The 18664-nt window shown below is 41.1% G+C and overlaps 1 protein-coding gene across 1 annotated transcript in view; it reads left to right on the forward strand.

The window, feature by feature from the left end:
• The first annotated feature begins 960 nt into the window (after positions 1 to 960).
• The window catches only part of nlgn4xa (neuroligin 4 X-linked a), a 77250-nt gene continuing 59546 nt past the window's right edge, over positions 961 to 18664 (forward strand). Inside the window, exons 1-2 of the mRNA XM_026361370.1 lie at positions 961 to 1181; positions 10967 to 11689. Of these exons, the coding sequence (XP_026217155.1) occupies positions 11239 to 11689 (451 nt within the window). The 5' untranslated portion in view covers positions 961 to 1181; positions 10967 to 11238. The remainder of the gene's footprint in view (positions 1182 to 10966; positions 11690 to 18664) is intronic.

Genomic DNA, 18664 nt, shown 5'->3' on the forward strand with positions numbered 1-18664 from the left:
CGGTCGTCTGCAGTGAAAAAGTGAATTTGTTGTCAAACTATGACGCTCTGCCCCGACTGGACGCTCGTGTCCACATGTCTGTGTTGTTATTAATCTTTTAAACTAAATACATTAGTCGACTATGTTTCCATACACAGCACATATAACACTTTCAGCGTGGAATATTTCCTTTGTGGCTCCTTCATCAGTTTCATCATCTTCATCAAATGTCCAGTCCCTGTTTGGAACAGTTTGGCTCCACTGTGTTGGCGCTGGCAGTAAAGCAGGTGGGGTCAGTGTTGTGGTGGACAGGGGTCAACATGGCCGCTCCGACTGCCCAACTCCACGTACAACAAGCTGCCATGCACTGCATGTTGTGACACCTGTTGATCTTTGACAGAGTTGAATTTGTTTTCATGCTGAACCGTGTCCAGCAGCACAAGGTGGTGCTAATGTTGTGGCTGAAACTATGACAAGAGTTTGAAAAAATCATCTCCTTAACAACATTGTGAAGCAAAGTATCCCTCATGTTTCTGTGGCATTGCTCCCAGGGGCCCTTGGGAGCCTCAGGACTGTGGACAGAAGAGCAGCTGGTGCCATGTCCCATGTTCGGGGCCAGATCTGCCACAACACAGCGTCTGGTTAAGGGTGATGGAGAGAATGCGGCAATCTATTGGCTGCAGGCTTAGTAAATTTCGGTCGGTGTAGTCCAATGGCAAGCTAGAGAGAGGGGAGAGAGAGAGAGAGAGAGAGAGAGAGGGAGAGAGAGAGAGAGAGAGGGAGAGAGAGAGAGAGACCCGGTTTCTCTATCACTAATCTTGTCCTCGCAATACGCGCGCTCTATGAGAGCAATTAGATTCAGCACCGTTTCCAGTGCCTCTGCAATGACTCATTGAAACATCTTCTGTGCTGATAAATCCGCATCTCTGCCCTCCTCCCCCCTCCTCACCACCACCACCACCACCATCACACACACACACGCACGCACGCACACACACACGCGCGCACACAGGACGTATAGTTGGGTCTGCCTTCAGTCGGACTGCGCTTTCTTACTTTGGATTTGCAGAGCAGCAGTGTGGACGTGGACTTTATTGTGTTTTCTGTTTTTATTTTTTTCTTCCCTTGGTGGTGTGGATTTCGCCTGAAGTCGGGACTTACATAAAAAAAAAAAGAGTCAGACGGCGGAGAGACAGGCTGAGGTAAGTGCGCTGCCGGATGGATGCGCTGCTTTCTCCTCCAGCGAGGGGGGAAAACGGGCTAAATTTGCAGACAAGCGGCTGAATTTGTGTGCGTTTTGTGGCGCGGACCCCCTTCTCCTCCCTCCTCCACCTCCTCTGACTGCTTGTCCGGTCGCGCTTGCGACTCACAGAGGAACACAGTCCACAGGGAATTTCATCTAGGGGGCATTTTCTGTCCTTTTACAGTCCAAACTTAATTCAGTATTTTGGAACGAGGCGTGATGTGGATGGAGGGGCTTGATGTGAAACCCCCGCAGCAGCAGAGGCTCCTTCTTGCGCATGTTGCTCCGACTCCGAGGGTTTTTTTTTTTTTTTTGTTGTTGTTCATGTGTACATGTTGATGGAGGAGTGTTAACGATGCGAGCAGCAGCGAGCGCGTCCACGGGAGGCGCGCACTCAACACACAATCGCGTTATTCCCGTGCGCGCGTGCACGCGCGTGCTTTTCACCAAAAGTCGGTGCCAGAGCAACAGCTCGGTTAACTTTAATGCGTCAGGACGATGAGAGAAGGCGGCTGGGACGCAACGGCACAAAACGCTTTTTGCGTCAAGTTGGTTAAGCGTTTAAAGCCATTTCACACTTGCACCCCCCCCCCCCCCCCAAGAACTCTAATGTGTCTGTCTGAGGTGCAGCACAGACGGGCATCTTCCAGCACCTCTCTGTGAGCATCTCTATCCAAGCAGCCACAAGATGGTGGTGTGGATATCTGCATGTAGGTTTGGAGGGAAAAGTAAAAAAAAGAAAAAAGAATTGGGGGTGGAGGTGTGTGTGTGTGTGTGTGTGTGTGTGTGTGTGTGTGTGAAGGGTTGAGTGGGGTTTTGCATGATTTTTTACAGCTACACCGCTGCTAATGCTGTGATTTTCAGCTTGTATTCACCCTGGGTGGCTTTCAAGCAGACTCTGCAACAGAGGTGGCTGCTGGTGTTAACCGGGGATGACCTTGTGTGTGTGTGTGTGTGTGTGTGTGTGTGTGTGTGTGTGTGTGTGTGTTGCCACGCACATGCACCTTCTCCAACTTCACTGCAAAAGGGCCCCTGAGGACAAAGAGCAGAGCCCCTTAGAAAATGCAAGATGTGTTAATATTGATGCAAATGTGGGCGGAAACAAAAAGTAAGTGGAGGTCCGACCTCTTTTTTGGCTGCTGCTGGTTTGGTACAAGGGATATTAAAGGATAATCGAATTCATCTCTAAGGAAATGAATTCCTAAAAATCATCATATCTCTCTCCAGTGTGTGCAGCTAAGCTTCCACTGGGGGTGAAGCAGAGAGGGGGAAAAAATGACCAGTCAGGTGTAAATTCAAACCAAGGCGAGACAACATTATCATGGTAATTAGCACCGAGTGGTTGCTTGACAGTGACTGAGGGAACTGGACATGTCCAACTTCTATCAGATGTGCATGTTATTGAGAGGAGAACATTTGTCCAATCGGGCTTCATCCTCTTCATGTAATCATCTCTCCCTCCCGACAAACATGCACATGTTCATCCGATGTGAGAGTCGTGTTGCTCCAAACCGAAGTCGGCCATTTACAACATGTACCCAGCATCGCTCCGTAATCCACTCGTCCTGCACTTTCCAAATGTTAGAACAGATTCCTGGAAACAACATGTCAGGAGACCAGTGCAGGAAATTGGTTTGATTCTTCTGTCGCAGAATAGTCTTTAATGGGCGTTCGTGTTTTTCTTCCTTTTTGATTCTGTGGCTGTTACCGTGACCCCAGCTTCCAAAAGGAAGCTGTTTAGTGTAAAAATGGCATCTTCCAGCTGAACATAGAGGATAGTTGTACAGTGCTGGTTGCATTTTTTAAACCTTATACACAATTGGACTTTACAAACAAGTTCCTATAAACTTTCCAGCATACCCGTGTTGTTCACACAGTGGCTCCTGTTATGGCTCCTATTACGACTTCCAATCAAACCAGAGGAAGGTGGAACCAGAGGTGCTGCTGCGGAGGTGTGTGTGAGCACCAGCTCCTCTGGTGTGATATTGGAACGAGTATGTTTTTATGCAGCACATGATCAGTTTACCTCTGGAGAAAAGCGTCTTTCATGGAGTCTTTAACTTATGGCAGCTTCTTCAGGTGCTTCATTGGTAAGAATAGGGAAGCTGTTAGCAACTCAGCTGCTCGGGTTTTCCTGCATCTTTTTAAATGATGGAATTACAGACATGGCTATTGCTGGTCTCCAGGGACATTTTCATGAAGTGGGCCTCCCCATTGGTGGTTGATGGAAATTGGAATAACGCAAGAAGGCTACGATTGCACTAGTTGCAGGGAGGTTTAACAGTTAGCACCAGCAATGCAGAACCGGCTTCCTGGGACATATGTGGCATATACATGTCCTTCCTGTGTCTGCCTGTGTCTCCACAGGGTGGTCCACAGACTCTAGGAGACTGTAAATTGCCTACAGGGAGAAATCGTGAGTGTGTTTCACCCATTGTGAGCTGGGAAACGTTCCAGCTCTTGCAACCTTGTAAAGGATAAGCAGATAATACATAGAAAGATGGATGTTTCTAAAGGCCAGGGTTTGCTTGAAATGAATAGATCATACAAAGTGTTATTTGACCATGTCTAAAGGCAAAGCATTTCTACTTCTTCTGAATCCGCAAAGGGGAAATGAAAGCCTGTCATCATAAATACAGACCTGGTTTCTTTGTGGAATTCAGTATGTTCCAGAAACTGCAGATGCTGCCCCCCTCATAATGTCAGAAAGGTGTGTGTGTAGGGGGGGACAAGGCTTCATGCACTGTTTGACAGTCCCACAAGCACTCTGCTGAAAACATCATGTGAGAGAATGCGTCAAGAATGTTTCCAGATCACGGCATAAGCTTATTAAAATGTTTTAAATTCAGTCAGCGAGCTAGAGGAAGAGTTGCTGGCTACAGTTCTGAAACATGTTTGATGTGTTTCTAACCAATAATTCAAGCTCAGTTGCAGAGGACTTTACCTTATTTAGCAATTTGTTGCTTTTCCGACATGCAGGCAAATAAAGAGATAGAAAGGTTATTGATTCTAAATGAAAATGTGTTTGCATGTTTGGCCTGTGTTCATTTCTTAGGGTTAAGTTCAGTTCAAACCTTGGTTTTTTTGTTATTTGCTGACCTTTACACCGTACTGCTCCTGAATGCCTCACAACACAGCAACTCTGCACTCTGTACTGCTGCATCTGACAGCTCACGCTATGCCTTTTATGTTACTTATTCACAAAAAGGCAAGTGATAGGTCCTTTTGAGATGTGAGAGACATGGAATATAAGCGTCAGGGTCACAGCGGGTTGGGGGTTTGCTGGTTCTTGTGTAGCTGTTTCGGTCTTGTGTCACAGATCCTGGTCTCGCTTACACCCTCACCATTTAGAGTTAGAAATATGCTACAAATCTGAAAAGATGCAACAATGCAAACATTCGTAGCCGTGGCAGCAGGTTTAGTAAATCTGTTCAGACACAGAAAAAAAAAAAAAAACACAGCTGCAGTGTCGAAAAATGCAAAAGCATCCACACAAACAGAACATTTAAAATATTCAGTGTGTATGTAGCCAATTATCAGCTGTGATGGTTCAAAGCGTGTGTGATATTTTATATTTAGGAGAACAAGGTGCCTCCGACAGGATCATTTCATAATGATTGAAATGCAAATGACAGTGGGCGCCTTCATTGGTATTCATTAGAGTTATTTCTTATTATCATTAACTGTGGGAACAGTGTTCGCAATCTCCCATGTGCTTCGGCCAAAGCGAGCCACAGAGCCTGCTCTGCATTCACCCTGAGCCACGTGAAGGACAGTTTATCATAAAACGCCACATTATTACAAATACTGCACACTGCCGATTAATCACACAAACATTTACAAGCATAAAGCGTCAGTGCACAAGGAGCAACAGTTTCACCTGGGCTGAGCGTCACCGCAGTCGCCCCGTTTAATGTTTGATGAGTTCTGTGCTGCCATGTGAGGCAGGTGCATTCTCCATATCGTAGTGAATTTCATTATTATTTAACCACATTTATAGGCAAACAGCAAAAGATGAACAGCCCGTGGGGACACTCAAGCACCCAACAATCGCCTGATCGAGGTAATGAATCTCCTGTTGCTAGGTTATCTATATGTAGTGATGATGTAGTGAGTAATAAAAAAAAAAAAAAAAAAAAAAAAAAACCGAATTCACAGCCTTACAGTCAGAGAGGATACAAAATGTCCCACCGTAATAACCATGATAAAGTTAGGACAATTAAAGCTATTTAATAAATCCATAGGCAGCTTGTGGTTTTTTTAGAACACTTGTGTATATATATATATATATATATAGGAGCTCAAAGTGTTGAGTTCATTATTATGCAAATGTCCGTAATGTAATCAGTGCAGGAGGAGAGGAAACTGGGGTAAATATATAATAAGATATATTATGGTCTATTTTTGGGTGAGTGTGTTCAGTAGCTCATTATTACATCCAATAGACACACTAACATTAATTTACTGTAATTTCACAATGGTTGAAGACAAGACAAGCTAAAAGCTAACACTGCTTAGTTTGAGATTTGACTATTAAAGGACAATTATGATTTTCTTTCTATATTTGACTCATACAGACCAAAATCAACATTGTTTGAATCAATTTCTTTCTTTAATCAGACAGGAGAAGGCTGTTCATCTGCTGGGGACTCTTTGTTTTTAAATAATCCACATTGAGTGCTTTAGTGAGCATATTTGTAGCAGCAGATTGGTATGAGTCAAAATAAACCAAAGTGTAGAAATGATATTTGTTACAGGAGTGAAAAACAAAACGAGGTTACAGGCTGGCCGGGCAGAACTAAATAACAACAACAAAAAAAAGACGACCTGGCAACGGGGGAGAGGATGAGGAAAATGGAAACAGGAGTGTTGGTATATGGGGCTGGTGATACGCAGTGGAGAACAGGTGTGTGGGTAAAGTGGAGAAAGGGAAGGAGTCTGAGGTACAATGGCTTTCCAGGCCATGAGGAAGTGGATATGTGGCTGAGAGGGACAGAAGACTCGAACGTTCAAAACAGAGAAGGCTTAAAAAAGAATCGTGATGAGGCCAGACTAAATTGAAATAATAGAAGTCATGAGTCAAGTCTTCAGGCTCTTGTCATATTAGTATATACACTACAGTGCTTGTGGTGCATTATACTGCATAAATTACCATCAGTGTGCATCATTAGCCAAGTTACTGCAAACTGATTACTTACTAATTATGAAAGGACATTTGTGGAGACTGGAAGTCCTCCACTGTTCACAAAGAAGCTGAAGGATCACTCCGTGGTCTTTTACTAATCTCTATCCATGGAGATAAAAGACCATTGTAGCCTTAATTTCACAATACATTCAAATGTAGATTCTAAAACTTAATTCTTCCCGTCTACTAATATTATGCAAATGATCAAACCACAGGTCTGCCTTACACAAGGTATAATCACAAGTTATTTTCACAGGTTCACACTCTTTCATCTGATTTCTTCACACGTCTTTATTCTCCAGCATTTAAATCTCTTTGCACTTTTCTAACAGTTAAAAAGGTGATCTTTATCTGCAAAACTGTGACCCATGTTTTTATAAACTAAAAATACTAATTATTGTTGAATTATGGTCGATTTCATTTCATTTTAATAATAATGTGTGCAAAGTCAGGGTGAAAACAAATCTCTGGTGCAGCCGGTTGGTTGGATGACCTGTTGACTGACTATAATAAGAATACGCTTGTGTCTGGATGGTCCAGTTAGTTGTGAATCAGTATTGCAGACAAAAGAACACTTCAAGGAACTCTGTGAAAAAGTTACTGAAAAGCACAAGTCAGTGTATAGATACAAGAAGTTTCCAAAGTCACTTGGAGAACAGTTAAATCCATCATTAAGAAATAGAAGGAATATAGTACAGACATAAATCTGACTACAACAGGCTGTCCTCAAAACTGAGTGGCCGTGCAAGAAGGAGACTAGTGAAGTAGGCCACAAAGACACCTGTGACTCCCCTGAAGGAAGAACTGCACATAAAGTTCCTCCATACATACAAACTATTGGCTTGGTTCTTCATCTGGATTCTTGGTTGCTTTTCGTTTAGCACATGCTGTTATTCGAAGATCAAAAAGATGAATAATTCAGGGAGAAAGTGCTGTTTTTTGAATATTGAGATTGAGGCTGCTGAGGGTTCAAAGTTAAGCGGCAAGACCATTGACCACAGTGGGATATTTTGCTGTGTGATGGAGATCATGAGATAAATGTATCCATACACTGCTGAATAGGAATGATAAAAATAATAGTATATCATCATTATCATGATAATGAATTGGCTGTCAACTGGCTGAAGTCCCCAAATCCCCACTGAAATGTCAACAGTGCATGTTTATCTATGGATAATATCAGCAGCGTGAAGCTACTTACCAGTCAGTTTAATCAATACATAAACAACTCCATCCCAGACCCGCTGACACTTTGTGCAGTTGCTCCATTTACAGAACATGCGACTATGACTTGGTGGACTCACAGCAAGTTTCTACAACCCAGTGGTTTTTATTCTCAGTAACACTCGACATGTATGGGCTGTTTCATCTGTGAAAGGTCGTGTGGGCTGTCACAATGTCCTCTCTCTCATACCCAACACACGGCTGTATGCTACAGCATACAGTGTTGATTCGGTTTCGTTTGTGTGAAGATCTTGTGGTGCTTGTTTTTATTTTGCAATGGGGTTCAAGCACATTGGTTCTCAGTGCACGTGTACGCAACAAAAAATGCATCATTGTGACAATTTCTGGTCAGGGAGAGCTAATTTCCTACTCTGAGGTGTTATTAAAAGGGACTCTACACTCGTTTATTGAGATAACCATGTTAAAGTATAAACTCAACTCAGCTCAAGTACAATATGAGGAGCTGCTCCACCGAAACCCCATAGTGTATTGGGTTTCAGTTGAATTTCTGAAATAATGTATTATTTGATCTAAAAGTATGATTATGTCATCATCCTGTCATCCACATGTCCAATTTTCTGTGCTGATTTTGGTGGAATCTAATTTCACTCATGAAAAGTCTTTGTATTTCTTTCTTTTCTTGGCTTTGCCTCTTTCACTCCACCTCTGACAGTTACAAGGACATTTTTACGGGGGAAATTCACGGGTGACAGTAATAGTAGCAGGAATTTAATAAAGTATTGTGCTCTGTATTTTTAAGGGCTTAATTGTTTAGAGATGGATTTCCATAGCGGGAAACCTTGACATTTTTCCCATTCGGCTACACAAAACTAAATTCTGCAGGGATTCCATGTGTCCAAAGCATTCAGCGGAATAAGATTCAATAAAAACTGTATATTTACTGCAGTCTCTCTTCTCGTTGTTGACTCCCCAACATTGTTAGCCTTGCAGAAAGTATAAATTTTTGCGTCAGTTTTAACTGATTGTCAGCAGCGCTCATTAACGTTTCCATGGAAACTGCTAGCTCTGAGATGATCCTGTGGATAGGATGCTAAAAGTTTTTTCTGTTTAAAGGGTTGGTACACCCTGATTAGGAAAAAGCATGTTTCTTAAGTGAACTGTGGGGAGATTATATTAACATTTTATCTTATGGTAAAAAAAATAACATGTCTAACAATCTCTAGAGTTAATCCTGCACCCTGAGCTGATTGAACCTCAAACTGAAACTTTTAGCTGAATAGCTGAAAAGAGTCAGTTCAGTCATCTCTGACTATGTTTAGACTGAACTAATGGTGTTAAGCTGCAGGAAGTCATCAATTTTCATTAGAGCTCTAATGCTATAGTTCAGCCTGCCAACGGGTAAATAAAGAGCATCACAAGTTGAATCCATTAGAGTTAGAAATAGTGATTAGAAATATGTCATTAATCCATATTTACAGTATCTTCAAAGACACAGCAGCTCTTAAAGGCTCTGGGTAAAGCGAAACTCCAGCTCTAACTTGTTTGAGGTAACTTAGAAATGTCCCTGTTTTCCATGAAACTGTAAATGTTTTCATCTATGGAACATCTGACATTCAGTATCAATTGCATAAAGATTTTCTAATTATCAAGTACAATGATTGAATTGAAGCATAGACCTAATGATTGCTGCTTTGTTTTTCTGATCAGTCTGTTTTTTATTCATTCCCAATGGCCACAAGACTTTTGGTTAGTGGCGTGAGGGTTATTGTCCCACTGGCCGTGATGCGTGCTGTAAATGGATGCTCTCTGTTAAGGCTTTGTGCATGTTCAAGCCACTGTCACTGAATCAGGTGTGTTTAATGAATCAGAAGCTTAAAGATACCGACTTCACTTTATTTCCCCCCACTCGACCCCCATGTGAAATAATTTCTTTCAGCTTCTGATGGACTGAACACACTTGATCCACACAAGGTTGAGGAAACCCGACCATCGTCATGTCACAGAGTCTTTGTTTCATAGAGAGAAATAATCATTAAAGCCATCATGTGGAATATTTTGTTGGGACAAAGACTGATGCCTGATGTAAACTTGCACAGATGAATGTTCACATACAATAGTAAACTCAGCCTTTTCGGCAGGTACACATGGTTTGGTAGGGTTGAATTTCAGCTACCTCTGTACAGCTATCTTCTTGTCTCTGGTCTAATGCATATCCAGGCAGACACACTACATGACCCTTTGCAGCTGAAGACAGAAACAGATTTCCTTTCTGTTCCGTTTCACTAATTCCTGTTGGAAAAGTGTTTCGCTTATTTTGCTGGCAAAGACTGGCATGTACTAAGGCTCTATTAGCAGAATTGAACTAATTTATTCATGCAGCCTTTTCATTTATATTTGACATCAGAAAGGAGTCAGTACAGGTCAGCATGAGATTTAATAATTGATTTGGCCTGACTTTGAGTGGCACGCAGTGGTATTTGAGTGAGAGGGTAGTTAATCTGCATTTTTAGACTGGAGGAGTCCGGCGTAAGATTTTCTTTAACTAAATCACTTAAAATATATTATGTAGATTTATTTATATGTAATAAAAAAATGTCTTAATGTGGGGGAAATGGGCAGGCAGCAGTCCAACAGAAAATTGAATTAAGGGATTGCATGCCATCTGGTTTCGACATAAAATGTCCACAAGATGCCTTCAATCCCAATGAGCAGATTTATATGCTCAGTGGGATATATATATAAATATATATATATATATATAAACTGGTGAACTGGAGATAGGGTTATGGATGCCCAAGGCTCACTGATGCACATGGGGAGTGAAGAGTAGTCTATTTGGTCTAATCCCACAGAGCTACTGTAGCAAAAATTGCTGAAAATGTTAATAATGACTGTTATTGATAGGGATCAGAACACAGTGTATGGCAGCTTGCTGCGTACGGAGCTCCATAGCTGCAGTTTTCTGCCACTCCTTTAAGATCTTCATGAAAAAATTAAGGGGTGATTTCAAATACTCGTGGGGAACATAAACCTAAATCCATTAATATATTATTTGCTCACATATGCCTCCAAATGCCTCCTATTGAGGATAAAGACAAGACCTTTGGGGAATTACAGTCTGCTAGATTTATCTTCTGGTCTATGAATATACCAAAGTTCATGGCAGTTCAATTCATGCAGAACAAAACATGTCAACCACGTGGTGGCAATAAATGAAACTTTAGGTAAAAGCTGAGTTTAAATAGCCGACCACACTGTGCGCTATGTAGCTAAATTTGAAGTTAAACTGCCATGGCACATAAGCTATACAGTAAATGGATTAACATAATTACTTATGATGCTGTAGGTGATCAACTGTTTTCTCTGTTTTTCAGGATATCCTATCAATCTGGATCCAAGGTAACCAGAAAGCGTCCCAGGCTTTTTACTGTTGTGGACAGGGAGCTCATACAGCAGCTGTTGGTCTCTACATGCAGGCTCTCAGGATGGGGAGCTCTGAGAAAGCTGCTTTGTTTGACCGGGGCTCCTTCTCTCAGATCGCAGACTGAGGAGGAGCAGGAAGTGTCTTGTTGGAGGTGTGGGGGCGAGAACCCTTAGGTGGACTATAACCACGACCTCCCAGGCTCGGGCTCAGCACAACGGGATCATGTCAGCACCCAAAAGCTTTTCGTGGATGTGTCGCTGCACAGCCAAGGTTAACCTTCTACTGTGGATGGGACTAACATCATTGTGCGTGGCTGCCATTCAGGCCCAGCAGCATCCTGTTGTCACCACCAATTATGGAAAATTGCGTGGAGTGAAGGTTACATTACCCAATGAGATCCTGGGACCAGTGGAGCAGTATTTGGGGATCCCTTATGCACTGGCCCCAACGGGGGAGCGGAGATTCCAGCCGCCAGAGCCTCCCATGTCCTGGCCAGGAATCAGGAATGCTACTCAGTTTGCGCCAGTTTGTCCTCAGTTCTTAGAGGACCGCTTTTTACTCAATGATATGCTCCCTGTGTGGTTCACTGCCAACTTGGATACATTGGTGACCTATGTGCAGGAGCAGAGTGAGGACTGCCTTTATCTGAACATCTACGTCCCCACGGAGGACGGTAGGTCAACTCTCCTCTGTCTTCCTTCTGTCTTGTCCTTCTTGTATGTCTTTGTCCTGTTCCCCCTGTACACACACGCTTATACAAGTGTACCCTGAACTTTGAGGAAATGGTTTACTGACATATTTTTACTCACCAGAATTAGTATATTACATGTTAATTGTGATTAATCTCAAAATGAATATCATTGAACATACACTCACTCCTTTTTTTTGGCACCCACTGGTGCGTTAATAAAATCACAGTGTTGACCTTTAAAATCAGTCTATTTTCTGTGTGAATTGTAACGAAAGCAACCTAGAAATATTTACATTAAGAAATTTTTGTTTACACAATACAAAGATACAATATGTTGATACTGAACCAGGTAAAATGTTCCCGGAGGATGTATTTTTGTGCAATCCGATGTATCCAATGTACGTACAGTATACAGTTTTATCCCCTCCAAAATAACCAGTATATTACCAGGTATTAAATTATTTTATTAATAGCTTTAGATTTTTACTGTTTTAGGTATATCCACTATGTTTATTAAACTTTAAACTAAATTATAATCTTTCTTTGAAATTGACCAGATATCATTTTTAGCCTAAACCTAACCACACTAGACGCTGAATGTGAACTTGGGACTGCAGTTTATGGTGAACTGCGTTACCATCCACCCCATTCATCTCTTTGTGACTTGCTTTCCCTGAATAAATGTGCACTTCAGTCCTTTAAAAAGTATATTGCTTCACCTACATAGTCACATTATAATTACATTTGCTAAGAAAACATAATTAAGTTTGCAGTGTAGTTGCATGGGAACATAATTCGACAGAAACTGTCATATTGACCCTTGTTCTGATCTTACTGTTTAGCAGTATGTGTTATCTTAAATTAGTGGTGTTATCAACCATGAAACTGTCTCTAACAGTTGTGTTGGAGAAGTTACATTAAAAGTTGTTGATTAGATGATGTACATAAGTGAAGGTAATTAAAATGACTTAATGTAGTGTATGTTTTTTCTGATGGCTGCTGCAGACAGTTACACAGCGTTCCTGTACGCGCTTGTATGTGTCAGGGGAGATGCTCTGAACTAACAATGGAACTGTTGTGACAGGGGATTGTCCTGCTCACTCCTTTTTCTGTAGAATTCAGTCAAACACTGTCACTACTGCTGCTACAGTAACTACAAAGATCACTGGTGGAGTGGCAAGACTTTAGCAAAAAATGAATGAATGAATTTCAGTGAATGAATCATTTTTACATAGTTAATCCATCAACTACTTATCTGGGCCCAGGCTGCACTCATTTATTTGATGATAATAGGAGTTATTGGTATATTCTACTGGGGATTATTGAAAAAAAAAAAACATTGATAGTAAATAAATCTAGGCCACAGATTTCCATCATATTGTTATATTTTCACTAGGTGTGAATAAATATAGGAGGTACAGTATATGGAAGATTATTTAAATTCTATGTGGTTAAAAAAAGGGCTAAAAGTCTTCAGTTTCATGTGGTGAACCCTGACAAAACAAAGCATAATAAACAATCAATATGTGGTCTGCTGTGTGGCCTGTACTACGTGGGCAATTCCTTATATACATATTTGTATTTCAACCAATGGTTGACTTCCAGTTTAGGCACGCTTTTTACTATGTACTGTATGTGCACTGTGTTTTTCATGTACAGCAGGTATTGGTTATAACCTCTCGTTGTGACCATAATGGGGAAATTAAACTTGTTTTCTTCTGCAGCAATTAGCTGGGAGCTCTTCAAAGATCCCTTGATCAGTGAACAAAGATTTGTCCGGAAGGGAGGAAATGCAGAGGCTCTTGTCAAAGTGCTGAGAGCTCTGCCAGTCCACACTGCTTTGTACTATAACTGATAAGAGTGCTGTTAACCAAGACTGAAAAGAAGCACACAACATACACGTTGGTATTGGTTTTTAACTTTAAGTCATTTTTAATCAAATCGTTTTCACTCCCTGTGTGATTGAGCATTTGTGACTTGGAGTGGATGTGACACAAGCCGAGCACTTTACCCACCCAGGTCCTGCACCAGCCACATGCTTTTACAGAACACAATGTGCACTCGGTAAAACCACAGTGTGTCGAGCATAACCTGGGATGGTGGTAGGTTGAAAGTGCAAGTAGGACAGTGTGGATGGGGCTCTGCAAGGATAGCAGAACACATTAACGTGTGTGTCTGGCTGAGATCTTTGACAGCGCTGCACTAAATTTAGCTTGAGCTCTTGAGTATATAGTAGATTAAAAAGTGCAGGAGAGGGATAATCTCTCAATCCTGTGTTGGTGCACAGACAACATCTCTCAAATTATTCAGTTTCTCGAAATAAAAAAAAAAGGGCTTGTACTCCAGCAAGTCAGCGAACAGCAGTCCTCTATTTATAAAGCAATTTGTGCATATTACTTGAACAATATAGTAAAAGCAAGTAATAGAGTTTTATCATGGGCCTAGGTTGGACACGCATTTGCGCTACCAGCCTCACAGCAGAAGATTGCTATCCTGGATCATGTTCATGGTAGTAGAGCCAACCACCACTGTGGAGAGAGGCAGCTCTTCTACTAAAGGGGTTTGTGTATATCAGTAGCTGTGTAGCTTCTGGCTGAATCTCTATGGAGTTTAGCTTCGGCCCTGTGCTGCTGTCTGTTCTGTCACAAACCGTACTTTACTGTTCACTAACAGTTTTCAGGTGTATCAGAGCTGTATATCTGTGGTGAGCTACTGCCTTTATTTTGAAGACGTTCTAGGAATTGCAGTGTTTGCACTAAGTTTGCAGAGCCGCTCCATTGGGCACTATTTTGCAGACAGAAACAACTACAGTGAGCTGTTAGGGTTTAGGCTCCTGTCAGGGTTTGGGTTAGGGTTAGCAACACTGTGAGGTGTATAGTTGGAAAATCATTTTAATCGCCATATTCACCTGGTGCAATGTTAGAGTTCCTTACTACTGAAACTGTATCAAGATTTTTAATGATATCAATCAACTGAACTTTAATCATCATCAAGTCTTTTGACAATTGGTTGCTTGTTTTAGTAATAATATTATTTTTGATTTTTATTAGTTTTGAACTGTGTGGACTCTAATGAATAAACAATTTGTGGTTGTATTCTTCTTATTCCACCAACCTGGATTTTACTATAATTTGAATGGGATGTCAAAAATACAATGCCTCTAGCCATGGCTGTTGTCATGATGGAAGCAAAGCAACTAATCTAGATATCCCACTTAGGACTGTAGGTTATTAGAACAGGTTTTTTTTTCTCTGATGTTTTTTTAGAGAAACATTATTAAGCAATTAATAAAATAACTGTCTTGTGTCTATTAACCAGCTGATTGACTGTACGGTATTCAGAAGTCTCTAAATGTCTGCAGTCTATGCATTTCTAATAGGTTCTTATATACCTAATGACATTTATGCTTTGACACAGTTAAAATCTTGTTGCTGACACATAGAAACATCACACATGTCCCAGCAACTTCCATAATACACTACTGTTCGACATGATCACTGTAGTGAGTATATCCATTAAGCCAACAATGTTTTCAAAGTTTTTCATCAGAAGAGGCATTGTGAAATGTTACAGGCACCACTATGTCTTCAAGCTATTTATAATGGATTTTTAGAAACAGTGGGAGCCTGTGTGTATGGACGTAAAGGTGAGCCTGTAGGAAAACACAGAGCAGTCACTTGAGTCTGTACATTAAAACCACTCAAAGTGGAGCTTCTGTACATAGTTTCTACTCAAACACAAAAGAAAATGTGAGGCTTGCTCAACATCCCCTGGCTCGGTAAATGGACCAAACAGTGCTTTGTAGATGTAGATAATGCAGTGCGTTCCATTTTCCCCTAACAATATTTCCTGTTATTGCAAATAGAAAAAACAAAGTGTGAGGAGCAATGGATAAGAGAGCCATAATAATGTGTCTCTACAATCTGAGCTCAGTGGGGAGTGACATGTCTATCCCAGTTAGAGCTCCCCTCGCTGCCCATCATCTTTATATCCCGAGTTGGCCTTTTGAGAAATCCGGTGTAATGTCAAAATATCCTGCCAGCTGAGGATCAGGGAGGGATTTATAGTTTTACTGCACCTCAAGTGGGTTGACAGATTAAGAGACGCCTATTCTTTGTCATCTGATTTGAAGTTGAAAGTCGAAATCCACTCTGGCCTGTACTGAGCACGCTCAAATGGCTGTATAGTCAAAGCCATTTTGATTTCCTGTTCAATCCACTGGCCGAGCAGACAGGGTGCTGGCTGTCTGCAGCTGAAATGCCCAAGAGCTCTTTTCATTTGTGCGCATAAAAAGGGAAAAAAGTAGGATACGGAAGAAGAATCGAGGAGAAAACGAGGCTAGTTTGGTGTGTGTATGTGTGAATGTGTGTGTTGTTAAGGCAGTAAAGCTGGCTTTATCAGCCTCTGCAGTAGCAGCAGACTGACTGGGGAGGTGGCATGCAGCTGTATACTGAATTAATCAGAGTGAAGATGTTTCCTCGGGGGGCTTTCTCAGAGAGGGAGACAATACCAAAGCTGCCTCGTCTTCATTTTTTAATTGTCGACATCGCCGGCATTAGTTCTGTTTTACTGCTCAACACTCAGCTTAAATGTAAGACCCAGCGCAGTGTTAAAGCTGCTCGTTCCCTTCATATGCCCTTCCACAGGCACTACCAGCAGCTTAATGTTTCAGTACCAGCCATGATTTATTCCGAGCTCCCAAACCAAAAGACATTTTCAGCTTTTTGTGCAGCATTGGAGCACGCTGTTCCTTAAATTAAAATACTCTTTGCAGCACTTTACAGGGTGAAGATAAAGTGAGGTAAACCAAGGTAAACAGAGAGAAAAATGGCTCTAAGACTGTATTTTCCGAGTCACTGCAGCTCAGTTTTATTTACTTGCATCTCTATGCCAAACACATCAGGTTATTATGTAATTTTGCAACGTGTAAAGTCAGCACTTCCACTTTATTCGGTGTATACTACTGTCCAAATCTGTTTCGTACTCTGCCCCAGCCTGCCTTCTGTGTTACAGGAAATAAAGTCAACTTGAATTTCTGTGAGTTTCTGTTTTAGCCACATGTTCATTTCATTGAATTTAGGAGATTGAAAATGTCAATCAATAATATGCCATGAAACATATTACTCAATTATATATCTGTTTTAAATACAGTGTCAAGTTTAAATGAAAAAGATTGTGCTAAAAGGTCAATAGCTTGACCTGCAAAACAGTGCATTTGCTTTTTAAAGGCAAGAAGCAGCATTTTTGTCAAAATCTGGCTTTAAACCTCTAATGTTCAAGTACTAATAGTAACTACTACTACAACTGTAGTAGTCACAAGCTTTAAGTGCTTTGTAGGCTGCGTTGCCTGTCAGGAGGCCATTTGCAGCTTGTCAAAAAGATGTGTAATTGTGCAACTGTGACATCAATGATGAACACGAGAAAAAGAGAAAGTACTGAAGTAAAGACACTATAATAGAAACTAATGGCAACGCTGAAATGTACCCAGCATTCTGATACTTGTTAGGTTGTTAGAAATAAAATCAAATTTTATTTTTATAGCATCACAACATCACAACTCACAAATTTGCCTTTACAATTCCTACATTTAAAACAGTCTCTCTCCAGACAAAGAACACACAAAGAGAGAGAGAAAGAGAGATAAAATGAATAGACTGAGAATCCCAGGGGGAAGAGATCCAGATCCAACCTCTCCTCGGTAAGACACCAGCAGCCAAGATGGACAGAGAGAGAGGTCCTAGGATGGCAGATGGTGCAGCAAAGAGAGCCTCGCTGAAAAGAGAGGACAGAGAGCTAAGCACACAGCTCGGGCGCTCACAAGCCTGAGATACAGCAAAATGTTTACAATGAAACTGTGCATAGACTCCTGTAGTTTAATATATTTGAGATTGTGGCCAACCCACTGGCAAGAGATATGGAGTAGGTAGACATACTGAAATACTAAAAGAATATGTCACTAATTAAAAATTGAGGCATATGCTATAGATGACATACTGGTTTTAATTTAGAGGTATCTACACATGCCGACCAGCAGAGGGTAGGAATAATACTGTAGGAAAAACCCTGCGGCCTCAGTCTGAATCCATATCCCCAAGACAATTTAACCCTTTAGTAAGTGCACCTGAAAGCGAAAGAGTTTACTCCTCCTGCTGCATTTGAACTCTCTCTAATATTAGGACTAAAAAATGATCAATTACTAAAAGGGGATTCCGCATTTATGTGTGGTTTCTGAAGAAGAGTTTTAACCACGTTTTTTATTTTTAAAAAACTGAGTCAACTAAATTCAGTTGGAAGTGATAAATTTAATGTGTCTCTCATCATTTAGCAGTTTAGCTGGCAGAGCATGAAGGGGAAATATAGTAGGTTTAGAAATAGTTTAGACACTGATTGAATGGACATACACTCCCTTCCAAGAGTACAGTACGACCAATTTGTTAATTTTTTGCTGTAGATTGAAAACATTTGGTTTTGACATTAAAAGATTAATATAAAAGATCAACTTTTCAGCTTTTATTTCCAGGTACTTAGACGTATTCTTCCTACAAACAAAAAGTAATGATGTAGAAGTTTTAAAGGTAACTGCATTGACCCAGATATGGTCTTGTCCAGCTGCTTCTAGCTGCAAATTTTCTTTATGATTGAATTCTCAAATGTTCTTCAAGCCTTTGACTGAGGCACGATTCAGGTTTTTGGGATGTTCACCGTGTTTCCAAAAAATGAAATTGTACAGTAGCAGTCATGAGAGAGAAAACCCGCTGCCACCCAGCTGTTGTCAAAGGCAACACTTTTTTCTAATACCTGAGCTGTGATCTTCTGGCACTCTTTTCAGCACTAAGTGGCCTTGCAGGGCTCAAAGTGCCTCTGAAAGGAGCTGCCATTCTATGTGCTTACGTGGGGGTTTATGTCAGCCAGTCATACACAAGAAGGGGCATAAGGAAATTACTAGAGGCAGGGTTA

This window comes from Anabas testudineus, chromosome 2, assembly GCF_900324465.2.
Source record: "Anabas testudineus chromosome 2, fAnaTes1.2, whole genome shotgun sequence".
Classification (NCBI taxonomy): Eukaryota; Metazoa; Chordata; class Actinopteri; order Anabantiformes; family Anabantidae; genus Anabas; species Anabas testudineus.